General features: G+C 33.5%; 1 protein-coding gene across 1 annotated transcript; it reads left to right on the top strand.

The window, feature by feature from the left end:
• The first annotated feature begins 7,915 nt into the window (after nt 1–7,915).
• Nucleotides 7,916–14,127, top strand: LOC114712380 (protein CHUP1, chloroplastic-like). The gene is made up of 7 exons (XM_028896907.1): nt 7,916–8,690; nt 9,178–10,038; nt 10,850–10,981; nt 11,072–11,253; nt 11,366–11,477; nt 12,056–12,199; nt 13,259–14,127. The coding sequence occupies exons 1-7, from the start codon at nt 8,004–8,006 to the stop codon at nt 13,337–13,339; spliced, it is 2,199 nt and encodes a 732-aa protein (XP_028752740.1). The 5' UTR covers nt 7,916–8,003; the 3' UTR covers nt 13,340–14,127.
• The last annotated feature ends 2,069 nt before the right edge of the window (nt 14,128–16,196 follow it).

The raw sequence follows: 16,196 nt of genomic DNA, 5'->3' as shown, positions 1-16,196 counted from the left end.
TAAAACCAATTTTATAATCTCATATAATTTTCAAAGGATATTATTCTTATTTTTTTCTTAATTTCTAAGGCTTGAAAATATTTTTTTATAATTATATTTGACCAATTTTTCTTAATTAGTCAAATTTTCATAATTGGCTTGGAAAATCATAATAATTATTTTCCACCAAAATTCTTCTATTTCTCCTTATCATTTTTGGTCCTCAATTATTTAGGAATATTCCTTATTCCTAATTACCATATTAGTAGATGCGACAAGAGGTAGCTTAGAACTTGCAATTTGATGTTATCTTGCTTGGTTGTTACCATGTGTAAATTCTTGTTTCTGTTATGGATGAGCTTGATAGATTGTGAATGTGTTTGATCTATAGCATTTTATACCTTGGCTATATGCATTATTGAATTGACTTTTGGAATGGTTTAGTACTCTCTTTCATGGCATCAAAATTGATTGATGACTTGTGAAATTACATGTAACATATCATGCATGATTGACATTATAATTATAGTTCTTTAATACTGAGATTTCCATGAAATCTCACTCTCCTCAATGTCCAAAATAACACCATTAGAGGCTGCAAATGGTCATGAAAAAGGCAAGAAGGTGATTAGTTCTTAACAAATGACTTGATGGCACTTTATGAACTTTATATTATAATGTTGTCATAATTGTGAGATGATGAATTTTTGACTATTTGGGACTTGTAACTTGTCACATCCTGAGAAATTTCACCTGGACATAAAAGTTAAAAATTATGATAAGGGCCAATATAGAACTAGATGAGGAGATGAAACAACTTTTGGTGTGAAGCTCTGATAAGGTCCAAGCTGGTATTTTCGTAATTAGCGATCTAGGAAGGGTAACACAGGAAAATTTGAGAAAATTCTAGAAAATTCCCAAAAAATGGGAAAATGCAAATTTAAGGTTTTGGAATTTTGGTTGAAACCCAAAAGGTGAAATTATTATGAAAATGAATTATTATGGAATTTCCCGTAAACAAAATTTTTCGAGAAAATATTAAAAAAGTGGAGAAAAATAATTATTTTAATTTGTAAGAGGCCTCAATAATTCTGAAAAAAAATGAAAAAATCATCTAAATATTTTTTTTTGAATTTATAAAATTGGTTTTGGGCCTTCATAACTCAGGAATTAATTATAAGGAATTTATTTTCCCACAATGATACAAATAAAGGCCTAATCGGAGAAAATTCAAAATAAATAGCTAGAGGTGGCAAAAAATTCTGAAAATTTTTTGATCATGTTTTTATATTAAAAGGTGAATTATCATGGAGAGAAATAAATTTTTGGAGGTCTAGAAAAATTATAAAATGTTATTAGTGAATAGGAACTGATAAAATTTCAAAATGGTTTGAGATTTTGATTTGAGTTATGAGACATCTTTTTGGGCTAGCCTAGACAAATTGTGGGGCCCATATTGAGCCCAATTCAAGCCTAATTTTGTGTAGATTTTGGACCCTACCATTTTAATTAAATAAAATTCTAAAATTAGTGGATAATTGTTAGAAAAATCTAGAATTGGGACACATGGATAGACCTGGACCTTTTTGCTGTTGATGGCTGCCAAATACCCCCATTATGTGGCATCTTGGTCATCCAACAAGGGGGAGAAGGGCAGGTTGGTTTGTCTATAAATAGCCCTTCCTAAAATACAAGAAAAATGTTAGAAAATTAGAAAAAGAGGGAGAGGTGCTATCACTTTTATTCCATACCAAGGAGACTAAATTTGAGAAGGATTTTAAGCAAGGAATCATTTAGTTTTTATCAAGGAAGTATCAAGGTATTTTCAAGCCTTCCTATCCCCAAGTTTTAGGCTACTTTAGTTAGGGTTTTGGCTTGAAATTCTAAGGTAAGTTGCTGCCCAATTTTTCGATTGAACATGTGCTATTTAGGGAAGGATAGAAACCTTCAATATCAAGTGGAATAAGCATGTTTAAGTGGTGTATGGATTGATTTTTGGAAGAAATTCAAGTTAGGGTTTTGTGGTGTTCAATTCAGCCAAGCACTTTTCATGGGGCAGGAGCTTGATTCACCTTGATTTGATGATTTCAATAGGTTTAAAATGTGTTTTTGTGTAGCGATATACTAAAAGGAAGTGTTTAAAATCATTGGAATAAAAAATAGAGCTTTTAGAAGTCCAGTTATTGTAACTTGAGAGGGAAGGAGTTTGATTGTTAAAAATTTGATTGGATATTTGGATTCCTCATGAAAAATTATGTAGAAATGAGCCAAGAGATTATCAATTCTAAAGGAAGAACCATTTTGTTAAAAATCAAAGAAAAAGGAGGAAAATGTTAAAATGTTGTGTCTAAATTGTCTGATAGTTAATGTAGCTTGTTTTTATGCTTGAGTTAATAGGTTTTGGGAAGAGGATACAAGGGGAGGATAATTACTTCAAGGAGGTCAAAATCTATTAAGCTTGAAAGGTAGCATTGAATTATAATTTGATTATTTATCTTGCTTGCTTAATGTGATTTGTTGTTTGCTTGAATTAAGGAACTTGTGTTGTGATCTTGTTTGATCGGATGACTTCAGGTTATACTTTGGCCAAATACATTGAATTATGTTATTGAGGAAGTGTTGGTGTTCCTCTCCTAGCATGATGTTGAACATGATTTTATGTGGCTTGAGAATGTCTTCAAGTTTATAACATGTCACACTGTAGCTTGTTTGGTTTACATGATAATTATAGTTCAATTGCTACTGAGATTTTTATAAAATCTCATTCTCCCATGTCAATTTATTTATCAATTAGGAGGTGGCTCAACCATGGAGCAATGCAAGGAATTGATATTGGGATAAAATAGCTCTATGAACATTATGCTATTTTGGAATATTATGTAATGTTTTAGTAAATTTTATGTGAAGTTTGTAATGAGTTTGAATGATGATATGATGTAAATTATATTTTTATGACATGCCCTAATGTTGAAATATGTAATTGTGGAATGCCTAAAGGGTATGGAAAAATAAAAGGGAAAACAAAATTCAAGGAAATGGTAAAAGGGGATAAAAATAACCTAAATAAGGTAACTTGTGCCACATAAAATAATAAGCACATATGGAATTTGTGCCTGAGATTTTGCAGGCAATTAGATCTTATTTTTAGCTTTAAAACAAGTGATAAATTATCAAATTTGGAGTTTTGTGCTAAGAGTTATGCCCTTCCAAAGTTGAGCTAAAATACTAAAAATTCGAAAATTGACCATATGAAAAGTGCACTTTGTCGAATTTCCTGGTGCTGTCTTAGATGGAATTGAGGCCAATAAGTATTTTTCCTTTAAAGAACTCTTAGCAAGCTTCACATGAAAATTAAAACCACCTTATTTTGATTTTTCTAGATTTAGTTATGAATTTTCAAAGTTGACCTAAATTCAGATAAACAGTGTACGGACATACTAAAGGAAAATTTTAGAACTAAAATTTTTCACTCGAAAACGTTGGGAAATGCATTATAATGGTTTCAATTGATATATAATATGGTAATAAAGGAGGTGTGACATAACCTATGTGAATATGCTTGATATATGCTATGAAATATGGTTCAAATATGTTTGAAGGGCTAAATATTGAATTTATGGCAAGTTGAACTCTTAAAGGATAAAAGTAGACCTAAAATAAGCCAAAGTTTGACCACATGTGTTTTTGAGAAAATGAAGGAATTTGACCATGACATTTGGCAAATCAATATATCTCATTTTATCTTCAAAATGAGTGGAAATTAATAAAAATTGGAGTTTTGTAGAAAAAGTTATGCCTTTCCAAAATTAGGCATAAATTCTAAAAATTGACCAAATAAACAGTGCACATTGACGTAAGAATTGAGCACTCATGAGCTGAAATAGCAATGTAGAAGTATTTTTTCTTTAAAGATCTCATTAAAAGCTTTAAGTAGAATTTGGAATCATGTCATTTTGATTTTTCTAGAATTAGTTATGACTTTTTAAAATTGAGCCAAATTTAGGGTTACACTAAATAGTAACCCAAGAAAAGAACTTTAAAATTTTAAATTTTTCTAACTTAAGGGTTAAATAAATTGTTCCAATTACTTCCACTTGATATAAAATTGAATGATAAGTTAAGGTGTTACACCTGTAAAACCCTTAACCTTAAAAACATTATAACCCGTCAGAAAACCACTACTATAGTAGAAAAGGAGAGCTATTAAAATGAACTACCATAGTAGGAAGAAATTTGCATAATTTTGATTTCACATTTAAACCGTTGCATGCAACTGAAATCATTCATTTACATCTAATGGGCCTCCGAGCCTCCGGCCCGGGTAACAAAACACATCACATCAGCCCATCTAAAAGATTCCCAACAAAATAATCCAGAGTTCATAAAACACTAGCAATGGCCTCCGGCCAACCAAAATAAGGAGATACATTCTCTCCAGTTTACAACAAGGCCGGGTAATCAAATATTTCAAAAAGTAGTCCTAAATGTGGCAATATATACTAGCCATATATATACAAATGCTAGAGGCCTAAAGCTAACCAAGCTCAAGCCTCTGCGTCTCTTCCCGATGGCCCACGCCCGGAACCTTCAGCTGAAAACATTGTAAACCACGGGGTGAGACAAAGTCCCAGTAACCAACCTTTCCAATACTAGGTACTACTAAATAGGTGCTCGCGAGGTGTCAAGTGGGGCAGTTCACAAATAATATATAATGATAGCCACTACAATTCATGCAAGTGCAATGATGCAATCCCCATCAATCCTATCCCTCACTTTGGGAGATTTTCAAGAGCCGAACCCGGCCTATCCCTCACTATGGGGGACGTAAGGAGCCATAAAAGGCCTATCCCTCACTCTGGGGGATGTAGGGAGCCAAAAAGGCCTATCCCTCACTATGGGGGACGTACTAAGCCAACCATCATGCATTAATGGAGGCCTTACCACGTGGTAGTAACAGACAAAACTCTCACCAATTCCCAATTAATGCATCATGCCCAAATCATAAACAAAGAGTAATAATCATTTCACAATTAACCTCATTCAGTGGCATATCTTTCACAATTCCAAAATTCATTCATCATTAGCCGAAACCCCACAAAACGGTTTTCCTTTTTATACACAACATACAGTTTGAACATAATTACTACTTAGAGCACAAAATATAAATCTACTCACAATACCACAGAAGCAAGTACTAAGGATTGGAAAGTGGTTACCTCTCGCCTGAGCAAGGAACAACAAACCAACGATGTGGCCCCGTGCACCACCAAGACTCACAACCGGTCTACACAAGCACACAAACACACAACCATCATATATTAGCTTTCAAACTAATAATGTGGCCAAAACAACACTTGGGGACACAAAATTCCTATCTCCCATCAAAACTCTACCCAACTCAAAGGGTAAATCTATCAAGGCAACACTCTAAAGTCATACCAATCCATTAAAGCCTTAATTCCTTTCCAAACATCAATTAAAATTCACAACCTCAAGGACCCACTATGGAATTCTACACCCAAACATCCCATTTGAGAAATTAAGGTTCCAACAACAATTCTAAACCGATTAAACATCCAATTTAACTCTCCTTAACATAACCCAATTCACAAAACTCAAAATCAATCTCTACATTATCATCCTCAACCCCAAATCATCCAATTCCATAAACCCTAGCTCCAAAAATTCAAGATTCTTTAAATCCAAGGAAACTACATCGATTAAATACTCAAACTAACCCAATGCAATCAATTAAACTCAAAACAATCGGTCAAAAACCTCAGTTCCATCACAACTTAGAAAATCCTAGGGTTCCACCAAAAATCCTCATAAATTCCAAGGAATTCCAAGAAAGAAAGAAGATTAGAGGTTAAAATCACTTACTTGAGGTAATGGATCCTTAGAAATGTCTTTCCCAAGCCTCAAAACCGAAACCCTAGCAGAGCTCCTCTCTCCTCCTTCAGATTTTCTAATTTTCGCACGCTGAACCCTCCCGCGACTATATAGATTCGGGACCTTTCGCCGTGGCGAACTAATCCCGAGAGGGATTACTCGCCTGAAAACCCAACTTCGCCGCGGCCAACTCCAACCTTCGCCGCGGCGAAAGCTTCCCGAGTGGAAACTCTCGCTCGCCCAGAAAACATTCGCCGCGGCATACCCCTACCTTCGCCGCGGCGAAATCTTCCCGAAAGGGAAGCCTCGCTCACCAGAATAACTTCGCCGCGGCGTCCCCAAGACTTCGCCGCGGCCAAACCTTCCCGAGAAGACACTCCTCTCTGAGACTCCCAATGCGCCGCGGCGAACATACCCTAAGAGGGGTATGTTCACCTATTCCTCCAACATACCTCAAATTCAACCCAAACATCAAGATCAAGATTAGATTGCTAATCTATCCTCAAAATCAACCCAAAAGAGGCTATTAAAACCCGATAAAAACTCAAGATGTTACAACACCTCCAAATCTTGAACCGTTGACACGAGCATGCATTTTTTTGTTTATTACGTAGTAAAAAAAATACTCCTCTGGTCCTAAATATAAGAACCTTTTTGTAATGTAATTTACATTACAAAAGGGTCTTATATTTAGAACCGAAAGAGTATTATATAAATTTGAGAGATTATATAAATCATTTAAAGTTTTTAAACTAGTTACAAACATTTATAAACACATTTAGTTAAGTATATACTTACTAAAGGAATTAATCAATTTTCAATCAGAGTTTTTATGTCTACATTAACTAAATTAGTTAAGCTTTTTTTTTGTCCCAATATAAGTAAAAGATTAAAAGAATAATTGACTACAAAAATATTAAAGAAAAGAAAAATCTTTAGTCTTCAAAAAAATTTAGCTAAAATTAAATATTTAACATGATGAAAGTTGAATTAGTAAATTAAATTTAAAAATAATATATATTTAATTAGAAAGATATCTTTAAAGTATTCTCAACAAAGTTAACTATTCAAACTTAAACGTATGTTTTCAAAATAGGATGTGTAGTTATTACAAAATAATTTTAAATTTTTTCCTATCTATGGAAATTTATTTATTTATGTTTTTAAATGACTAAAATATATTTCAAACATATATTTTTATTCATGATATGGTATAAGTTATATAAATCATTTGAATTTATAATTTAATATTTTTCAGTACAATATTCCTGCAAACAATTTGTAAATAGTTTCATTCAAGGGTACTAGGAGAAGGAAAAATTAATAAATTGATGTTTATTTTAATATTAGTTTTAGTTTAAAAATATATTTTTGGATTTTTAAAAATATTCTTAGCAGAATTAATTGCTTGAATTTAAGTGTGTGTTTTTAAAAATAGAGGAAATGACTGAAATAAAAACTAAAATAAATAAATAAAGGTCAGGACATTTTACTTTGAAAATAAATGCTGAGATAAATAAATAGATGTTAAAGTTTTTTACTATGAAAATCATAAAAATTGAATTGGATTTGCCAGCCGAAAAAAGGGATTGGATTTAAAAAATATTTATTTTTGGTACTAAATGTTTCATGAAAAAATTACAAGTGTTTTTGTTTGCCAAAAAAATATAACTATTTACCTTTTTGAGGGGAAAAATAAATTTAATCGCCCGTCCACACTCCACATTCCACTTTTTTGGTCTTTCCCTTTCCAAACAATGAAAAGTTGGCTCTCGTTGGAGCTCCTGTGGGTCCCACTTACGAAGAAATGACCGTTCATGCCCCCCCTCGTACTGCTCGCGCAGTTAAGTTCCCTGCTCAGCTTAGCTCTCCTCATTCAAATTTCAAAATTTGAAAAGCAAAAGCTGCCACTTCACTCCCATCTGACATTGCATGTATCACTCATTCCTCTCGCAAATTCAAACTTGAGCTTCCAAGCTTCAGTGGAGGAGAAGTATCAGTCCGCATAAGAGTTTCAGGGCTTTTAGCTTAATGGCCTTTTTGTTGGATCTCTTGTTGGGCCTGTATTTCCACCGTTTCTTTGTTTCTACTTAATATTCTGTGTTAGTTCTCAGGTTTCATTAGCAATAGCAATGGGAGAAGAAAACACAACAGAGAACAGGTCTAGTACCAAGGGTTCGTCAAAATTCGCCGATCAAAATCAGAATCTGAAGCTTCAAAATGCGAAAGGAAATTCGAATCACTCGAAACCTAGGTTAGCATCTTCCTGGGGAGCACACATTGTGAAAGGCTTCACCGCAGAGAAGAAAACAAAACCGCAGGCGACAGTTGCGAACAAGAAGCAACCTCTAGCGAATTCAGTAGCAGTGCCTGCTCATTCAAGAGTCAAGAGGTCTCTCAACAGTGATTTGTCGTGCCCAATGAATGTTGCTCGGGTGTATCCGAATCTGACGCATCGGAGACAGTCGTCGACGGATTTGTTTACTGAGTTGGATCATATGAGAAGCCTTCTTCAAGAATCGAAGGAAAGAGAATTGAAGCTGCAAGCAGAGCTGTCTAAATGTAAGACAAATCAAAAGGAGCTTGAAGAGGAGAAAACTAAGCTTGCTGAGCAGTTAGCTGCTTTAACAACATGCGTTTCAGAAAGACATGAAGAACAAGAAGTGAAAGGCAAACACAAGGATTGTACTCAGAATCTTGAGCTTGAGGTCGTTGAATTGAGGCGATTGAACAAGGAGCTACAGATGCAGAAAAGGAACCTCACGTGCAGACTCTCTTCTTTGGAGTCTCAGATGCCCTGTCTTGCTAAATCTTCAGAGGTGATTCTCTCGTTCACTATTGATTTGTGATATAAAGATTAACTCTATTTTTTTCAAGCAGAAAGGCATGAATACGATTGAGCTGACTTGCTTAACATAAATTTAATCTTCACTTTTTGATGCACTCAATGTCTCGATACAGAGGAAAAGTAATGACATTCTGTTCTAACTATTGTAGAAATAGTTATTACTGAAGCACATTCTATTTTGCAACATTGCATTGTCCTGTCTTTCCAGAGTTGAGAAATTTATTTAAAGTAAATCTTAACTTTAGTTATGAAAATTTCATGCCTATATGCTTTTTTTTTTTTTATAACACCATGCCTATATGCTTTAATCGTTAATTTTCCTGTTCTCATGAGTTATTCTTGTAGATATTATATTTACTCAAGAATTTACTAAAGCCTAAAGGAAGATTTTTCGTTTTCTTTCCTGATTTAAATTTAAATTCTTTCTCATCCCGCATTCTTATAATGCTTGTGATCAGAGTGATATTGTAGCGAAAGTCAAAGCCGAGGCATCATTGCTCAGACTAACAAATGAAGATCTATGCAAGCAAGTAGAAGGTTTACAAATGAGCAGGTTATCTGAGGTTGAAGAACTTGCCTACCTTAGGTGGGTAAATTCATGCTTAAGAAACGAGTTGAAGAATTCATCATGCTCAACGCCTGATTCTGTCAATAAGCCTTCCTCAAGCCCTCGCTCATTTGAGAATAATGTAAATAGTTTCGATTCAATCAAGAAGCCCAAGAAATGGCCCATAAGTAGCGACCATTTGTCACAAATAGAAGAATGCCCAAATAGTCATATTGGGAGAAGCCCCAAAAGAAGACACTCTATAAGTGGATCATCAAATTGTTCTGAGGAAGACACTGTATTGAGTAAGAGGAGACAATCTGATTATTTCCTATGTACAAAAGAAATGCAAAAACAATCTGATTTGGAGATTGTCCAAAGGCCACAATGTTTTGGGAACTTCCAAGAAGCTAACAAACTTTTGGTTTCTTCAGATGTTGAGAAGAGGGCCTTGCGTATTCCTAATCCTCCTCCAAGGCCTTCTTCATATTGTATATCTAGTATTTCAAAACAAGAAAATACTAGTCAAGTTCCACCTCCACCACCACCTCTACCTCCTCCACCACCGCCTCCGAATTTCACACAGAGGAGTAGTAACACTGGAGGGATGGTGAAACGAGCTCCACAGGTAGTGGAATTGTACCATTCGCTTATGAAGAGAGATTCTAGAAAGGATTCTTCAAATGGAGGACTTTCTGATGCAGCAGATGTTGCTGATATTCGTAGCAGCATGATTGGAGAAATCGAAAACCGCTCATCACATTTGCTTGCTGTGAGTAGTTTCAACTTTTCATGTTCCTTATTATTATCACACTTAAGGGCCCCCCCCCCAAAAAAAAAAAAAAAAAACGAAAAGAACATTGAATCAGTTACATTGGGTCAGAGTGCTTTACTTCTATAATTTTAGAAAATATTAAGGTAGTGGTTGTTATTAATTTTTTCCTAAATATTTCATTAAACTTTGTCGATGGGACTAACCATATGACATTTTAGTACTTTGAATATATATGATTTAGTTTCTGGTCCAAAAAAAAAAAAAAAAAAAGAAGAAGGATATATATGATTTAGATTAACAGTTAACAAAATGCTTAAAAGTAGAAAATTAAAAATCACTCACGTATGGCATCACATGCTACCTAAGATTAGTAATTTAAGTGAATTATCACGAACCTTACACATTTAAATTTAAAGTATCAAAATACCACCTGGTTGAAAGCGTTAGAATAATTTAATGGAGATTTGACAAGAAAGGGATTAAATCGAAGTTTTTAAATAATACTAAACTAAAAATTGAATTTTTAAGTTTTAAATAACTACGATTTTTAGCATGAACACTGGGGGAAGTGATATCTTGGGGATTCAATATTTGGTATTGTAGAGATATGATATGATTTGATATGTAAATATTATGTAATTATGATTAGGATTTGATAGGATATGATATTATCATAATGAGCCATTAATGCAGAGGCTCCTCTCACTTGTATATATATGTGTATATTCTATTTCCTACAGGTATTTTGATCGGATGGATGCTCTGCTTTACATTTGCATATAACTAATCATTATCCGTTGACATGTAGATAAAGGCAGATGTTGAGACACAAGGAGAATTTGTAAAGTCATTGATTAGAGAGGTAAACAATGCAGTTTATCAGAACATAGAAGATGTAGTGGCATTCGTGAAATGGCTGGATGATGAACTCGGCTTCCTTGTAAGTCATTTTCTTCATATGAATCTGAAAGTGAGAACCTTTTGCATGTTCTTGTCTTGTTCTACTGGTTTTAATCATGTACACTCTTAGGTTGACGAGAGAGCAGTCCTAAAGCATTTTGATTGGCCAGAAAAGAAAGCTGACACATTACGAGAAGCTGCCTTTGGATATAGAGATCTGAAAAGATTGGAGACTGAAGTGTCCTCTTACAAGGATGATCCGCGGCTCCCTTGTGATATTGCTCTAAAGAAAATGGTTGCATTATCAGAAAAGTAAGTAATTGAACATCTGTGAAAGTTCTCTTAGGGAAATAAACAACTCCTGGAGCCCTTCATTTAATTACTATTATGCTTATTTTTGCTTTCGTTCTGTTTTCCCTGTCAGGATGGAACGAACAGTTTATAACCTTCTTCGCACAAGAGACTCTTTGATGCGTAATTGCAAGCAGTTCCAAATTCCCATAGAATGGATGCTTGACAATGAAATCATCGGCAAGGTACATCATGCTGTGCATCTGTCTATGTAAACATACAAACAATTACTTTGACATATTTGTGGCATTGTACAACGAAAGCATTACTAATATCAGTTTACGTTGAAAAGAGTTTAACAACAGTGATGAAGTCAAGATATAAAAAATACAAAGCCTCATCATATTCAGTAAAGATCTAACAATCTTACAATATATGGCACAGTGTTGACATAACCAAAAAAAAGATGAAATGATTTTTGTGACTGAGGTTTTAGCATGTTTCTAGCTGACCTGGCATGGTCCACAAAATTAAGGACAGGCTGCTGACTATGAAATAGGTAATACTGTGCAATGATAATGTTATAAGATAGTTATAGTATTTGATATTTGATGACTCAAGCTTGAAAAGTGGAAACCATAATGATCTATGTGTAAATGCTGATTTTCAGCAAACATATCACACAATGCACCTCTGGTTTCTATAGCTTTAAATGAAATATCGAATTTTAGGTTAGAAACATGAGGAAACTGGACTCCTAAGGATGAATTGTTACTGGTTCAGCAGAGCTCCAAATGATATTTGACTAGATTTATTGTTGCAGATAAAGCTAGTCTCAGTTAAACTGGCAAAGAAGTATATGAAAAGGGTGGCTATGGAACTTCAAGCCAAGGCATCAACAGAAAAAGATCCTGCAATGGACTACATGCTTCTCCAAGGAGTGAGATTTGCTTTCAGAATCCATCAGGTTCATTCCTAGTTCTTTTGGCAGTCCAATATTTTATTTTGAATCTCCCATATGAAAATGAATTTTCTTGTTAGGTGCATTTTTACTCCCTTTGATTTGCTTGAGAAAATAGTTTAGTCATTTAGTTTCAACTGAAGCGATTTTGTACTTTTAGCTATCTGGCCATTGGTCAAAATTTCATTTCCGAGGTATTGCAATTTTAGTTTAAACATGAAAAGAGAGACAATTGATTTGGATTCCCTACAATTAAAGTATTAATATGATGATTACTTTTTCTGGTAAAAGGAGAAAATGTATTTTACTATGATTTCAGGAATGCAGTCAGGTCTCCAGGAGACAGTTTTTTGCAAATTTAAGATGATAGTTGTGAAAACAAATTATAGATTTAAAATGTATTTAAATGTACAAAACAGATAACGTTTTTAAAGTACAGTTTTTTCTCATAGTTAAACTTCTTTGAATTCCCACAGTTAAAATTTTTCCTTTACATATTTAATCTATTAAAAACTCCCCAAAACAAGTGGTTGTTGGGAATCCGCATGCGAGATAATGAAACATTTTGACATAAAAGGATAATGATAACTATTGTCACGTAAACAAATTTATCTGTTGTCCTAGCCCTATCTAATTATTATATTTTGGTTTACTTTAATATATTACTTGATAAGTTGATATAATATTGCTATAATTATCTTCATACTTGGAATAAATAAATTGGACTGACTACTTGTCTCTAATTGAACTTTGGGGGACTACGTTCGTTATTGAGTAAATTAAGACTTAAAAATGCTGCTAAACCTGCATTTTATGCTTTTTTTTATTTCGTAGTTTCATTTGGTATTTCTTTTTTGTATTTTATTACTACAAAGAAAGAGCCACAGATCTTCCCAAGACATAATAGATTATTGTTGAGGATCTCAGAACCTAAATTGCATGTTTAAAATTTGTATACGAGCGCTTCTAGATTTTGCCATGTCATTCTGTTTGTCTATACATGCTCTCTAATGATCATATGATTGTAAGTGCTAATGTTTCCCTCTCTTTCATCCCTCAATACAGTTTGCAGGGGGATTTGATGCAGAAACAATGCATGCGTTTGAAGAACTTCGCAACCTTGCATGTTTGCTTAACAAAGCGTAAGAGAAGGGGACATGTGGATATGTTGCTTACCTTATCCGCAAACAGGACATACATTTTGATGTATTTCATTTTGAAGGGGTTTTGGGATGTACTTGTGAATTCAGTGTCTAGATTACCCACACAAAACTGAGTCACAATCACAACTTGGTTTTACCCAATTGGGCAAAGGTGGACTTGTTATAACCAGACAAGAAGCAGGGAGGGTAACAACTTGTAAATCCGACTCGTGATAGCAACCCCTTTTGACAGCTACTCTTATTTTCCCTCTAGTGATTCAAAGAGGACACAACTCTAGAACTTAGGACTCTGACGATTAGGCAATGCTGTTTGTAGCAACTCTTTCTGAAATGTCTTAACGACCGTTGATAAATCGTTACCCTCCATACTTCTTATTAGGTTATATCTAGTCCACTCTTGGTGGATTAGGACCCAAATCTAATTGAGTAAACCATCTCCTGATTGTGTCTCATTTCATACAAGCAATTCAGATTTTATGTTAGAAACTATCAAAATCATAATTATTTTGGAGGTAAGTAACTAGTTGTTACCACCAAAACTATGATTTTAATGATATCTAACACAACGAAACACGTTACGAAAATTTGCGGGCTGGTTTATGTTCTCATAAATAGGCAAAATTTTGTTTTAGAATTGGTCCACCACAAGTGTTGATTGGAAATTTGCTGTGAGATTATCGTGGCCTTTTAGAATGACTATTAAGTTGTGCAACACCAAGGGGTGGATTTGGTCAAGTGTGCTTTTTGGTTTTAGTTTTCGTTGTATGCTCAAAGGGGGGAATAACATAATGTTGCGGTTGAACTTCATGAAATCATGAATACAAATAACTTTAGTTGTTGGCTATTGTTTCAATATTTATTATAATTGTTTCACAATTAGGTTTTCTTCACTAAAAAAAAACAAAAGAAAAAAACTTCAGATACTTTATGGTGGGAATTATTTTTCCAAATGCTTAAACTCGTTTAAGATTTGAACAATTTTAAAAATTCATCCACCCAAAAACGGTTTCTTCAATAAACTTTGTTTTTTGTGTATCTGAATTTTATCTTAGTGTGAATGACTTCTAAATTTCATCACCTCTTGAACAACTTTATAATCCTTCACTATATGTCAATGATAAAGCTCAATTTTTATATATTTTATCCCATATTAAATTAGGATTTAAACGATAATTTTGAGCTTAATTGGATTTTTATGCATTATTGGATAAATTGGTTTATTTTTGGATTTTGCATAAAAATTGAGATTTTGGATTAAAAATATAAATATTTTGTGATTTCTTATTTTTGACATGGAATTAATTTTTTCTATTTCTTTGGAAAACAAGTCTTATATTTTTAGAAAGATTAGTTTTAGAAAGTTTTGCAATTTCTTGCCTAATTTTTGTGCATATCTAATATTTAATTTTGATATAGATTATATTATATTTGGATATAATCTACATTAATGGATGCACTTAAATTCTTGTAAGTCAAGAAAGAGCATATAGGAAATCTAATGGTGCAAGATTATTTCTTGGGATTTAAGCACAATCCAATGGCTAATATCAAGTGGGTCAATTAATTACTAATGGGCTTGAGTTTTGGATTCAAGAGAATTTTCTTTTCTCCCATTAAAATAATCCCTCCAGCCTACGCCTAGAATCACTTTCTCCTTCTCCATTCACACTCATGGCAAAATTCAACGTAAAATCTCTTCCTTCACCACTATCCCTTGAGTCCCACGCCCTCTCACAATCCATTCATTCCGTTCCATTGTCATACAGCATCATCCACTCTCATCAATTGCTCCACGCGTATTTCACCCATAACTTGAATCATCACACTGCGTCACATGCCCATGAATTGCACTAAGGAGCTTGGAGGAGGAGATACATTGATGGAAGCTTAAGCTTGTGAGGCAGACAATTTGGGAGGAGCATAGAGGAGACTTGAGCCTTGGGCTAGTACTTGAAGACCATAAGGGAGTGATGTTCTATTTATCTTTTTCATTCAAGGACTTGAAATTATTTAATTTTAGATAATTTTAAGTTGTAATTTTGTGAGACAGTTTAGTTCTAGATTGTCATCTTTATGCTTGGACTGGATTGATATTTGGATTTTATTTGTGTTGAGACCCTTGTTGGAATTTATGTTTAGAACCTTTGCATTGTTAATTGAATTTACAATTGAGTTTTCATTATGAGTTTAATTATCAATATGGTTTGAATTGCAAAATTTGGGTTCTTTTGCCTCTTAATTGTTTAATTAAGTTGGTTAATTGTCTAATTGTTTAATTGGATAATTTCAAACATGATTTCCAGAATTAATTTGAGTTGTTTTCATTGGTTTTTAATAAGCTTAATTAATCAACCTTATACTGTTACGAGTTCTCTAATAGTTTAAGGGTTTTTGAAGTTGAGGGTTTCCTTTATTTCAAGTAGGTAATTAAGTTTATTAGTTCCACTCTCTTATCACCTCCCTTTGGTCTAATTAACTGATTAAGGTTATGAAGGTTAAATCCATGCGAATTCTAAGTTGTCTCCCCTACCTTACCAAAGAGAACTTCTCAATTTTTACTTGTTAATTTTCTTTGTTCTTTACTCAATTTTCTTCATTTATCATTTTAATTTTGTTTTCTAAAAAAAAAACCCCCCCAAAAATTGCGTTGCATTCGTTTATGTTTAATTTAATTTTCATATAGATTTTAGGACATTTGCATTTTCCATTTATAATTAAAATTTTGCATTTTAGTTTAGGTCCAATTTATTGTATTTTTTTATTACCTGAATTTTCACCTAAAGAAACCCATAAATTGCTCCTTGGAAGTAATGACCTAGGTCGATCCTGAACTACAAATT

Source organism: Neltuma alba, unplaced genomic scaffold (assembly GCF_004799145.2).
Source record: "Neltuma alba isolate B1F8T4 unplaced genomic scaffold, ASM479914v2 tig00011353_pilon, whole genome shotgun sequence".
NCBI classification, from domain to species: Eukaryota; Viridiplantae; Streptophyta; class Magnoliopsida; order Fabales; family Fabaceae; genus Neltuma; species Neltuma alba.
This window is presented reverse-complemented; position numbering and strand designations above follow the sequence as displayed.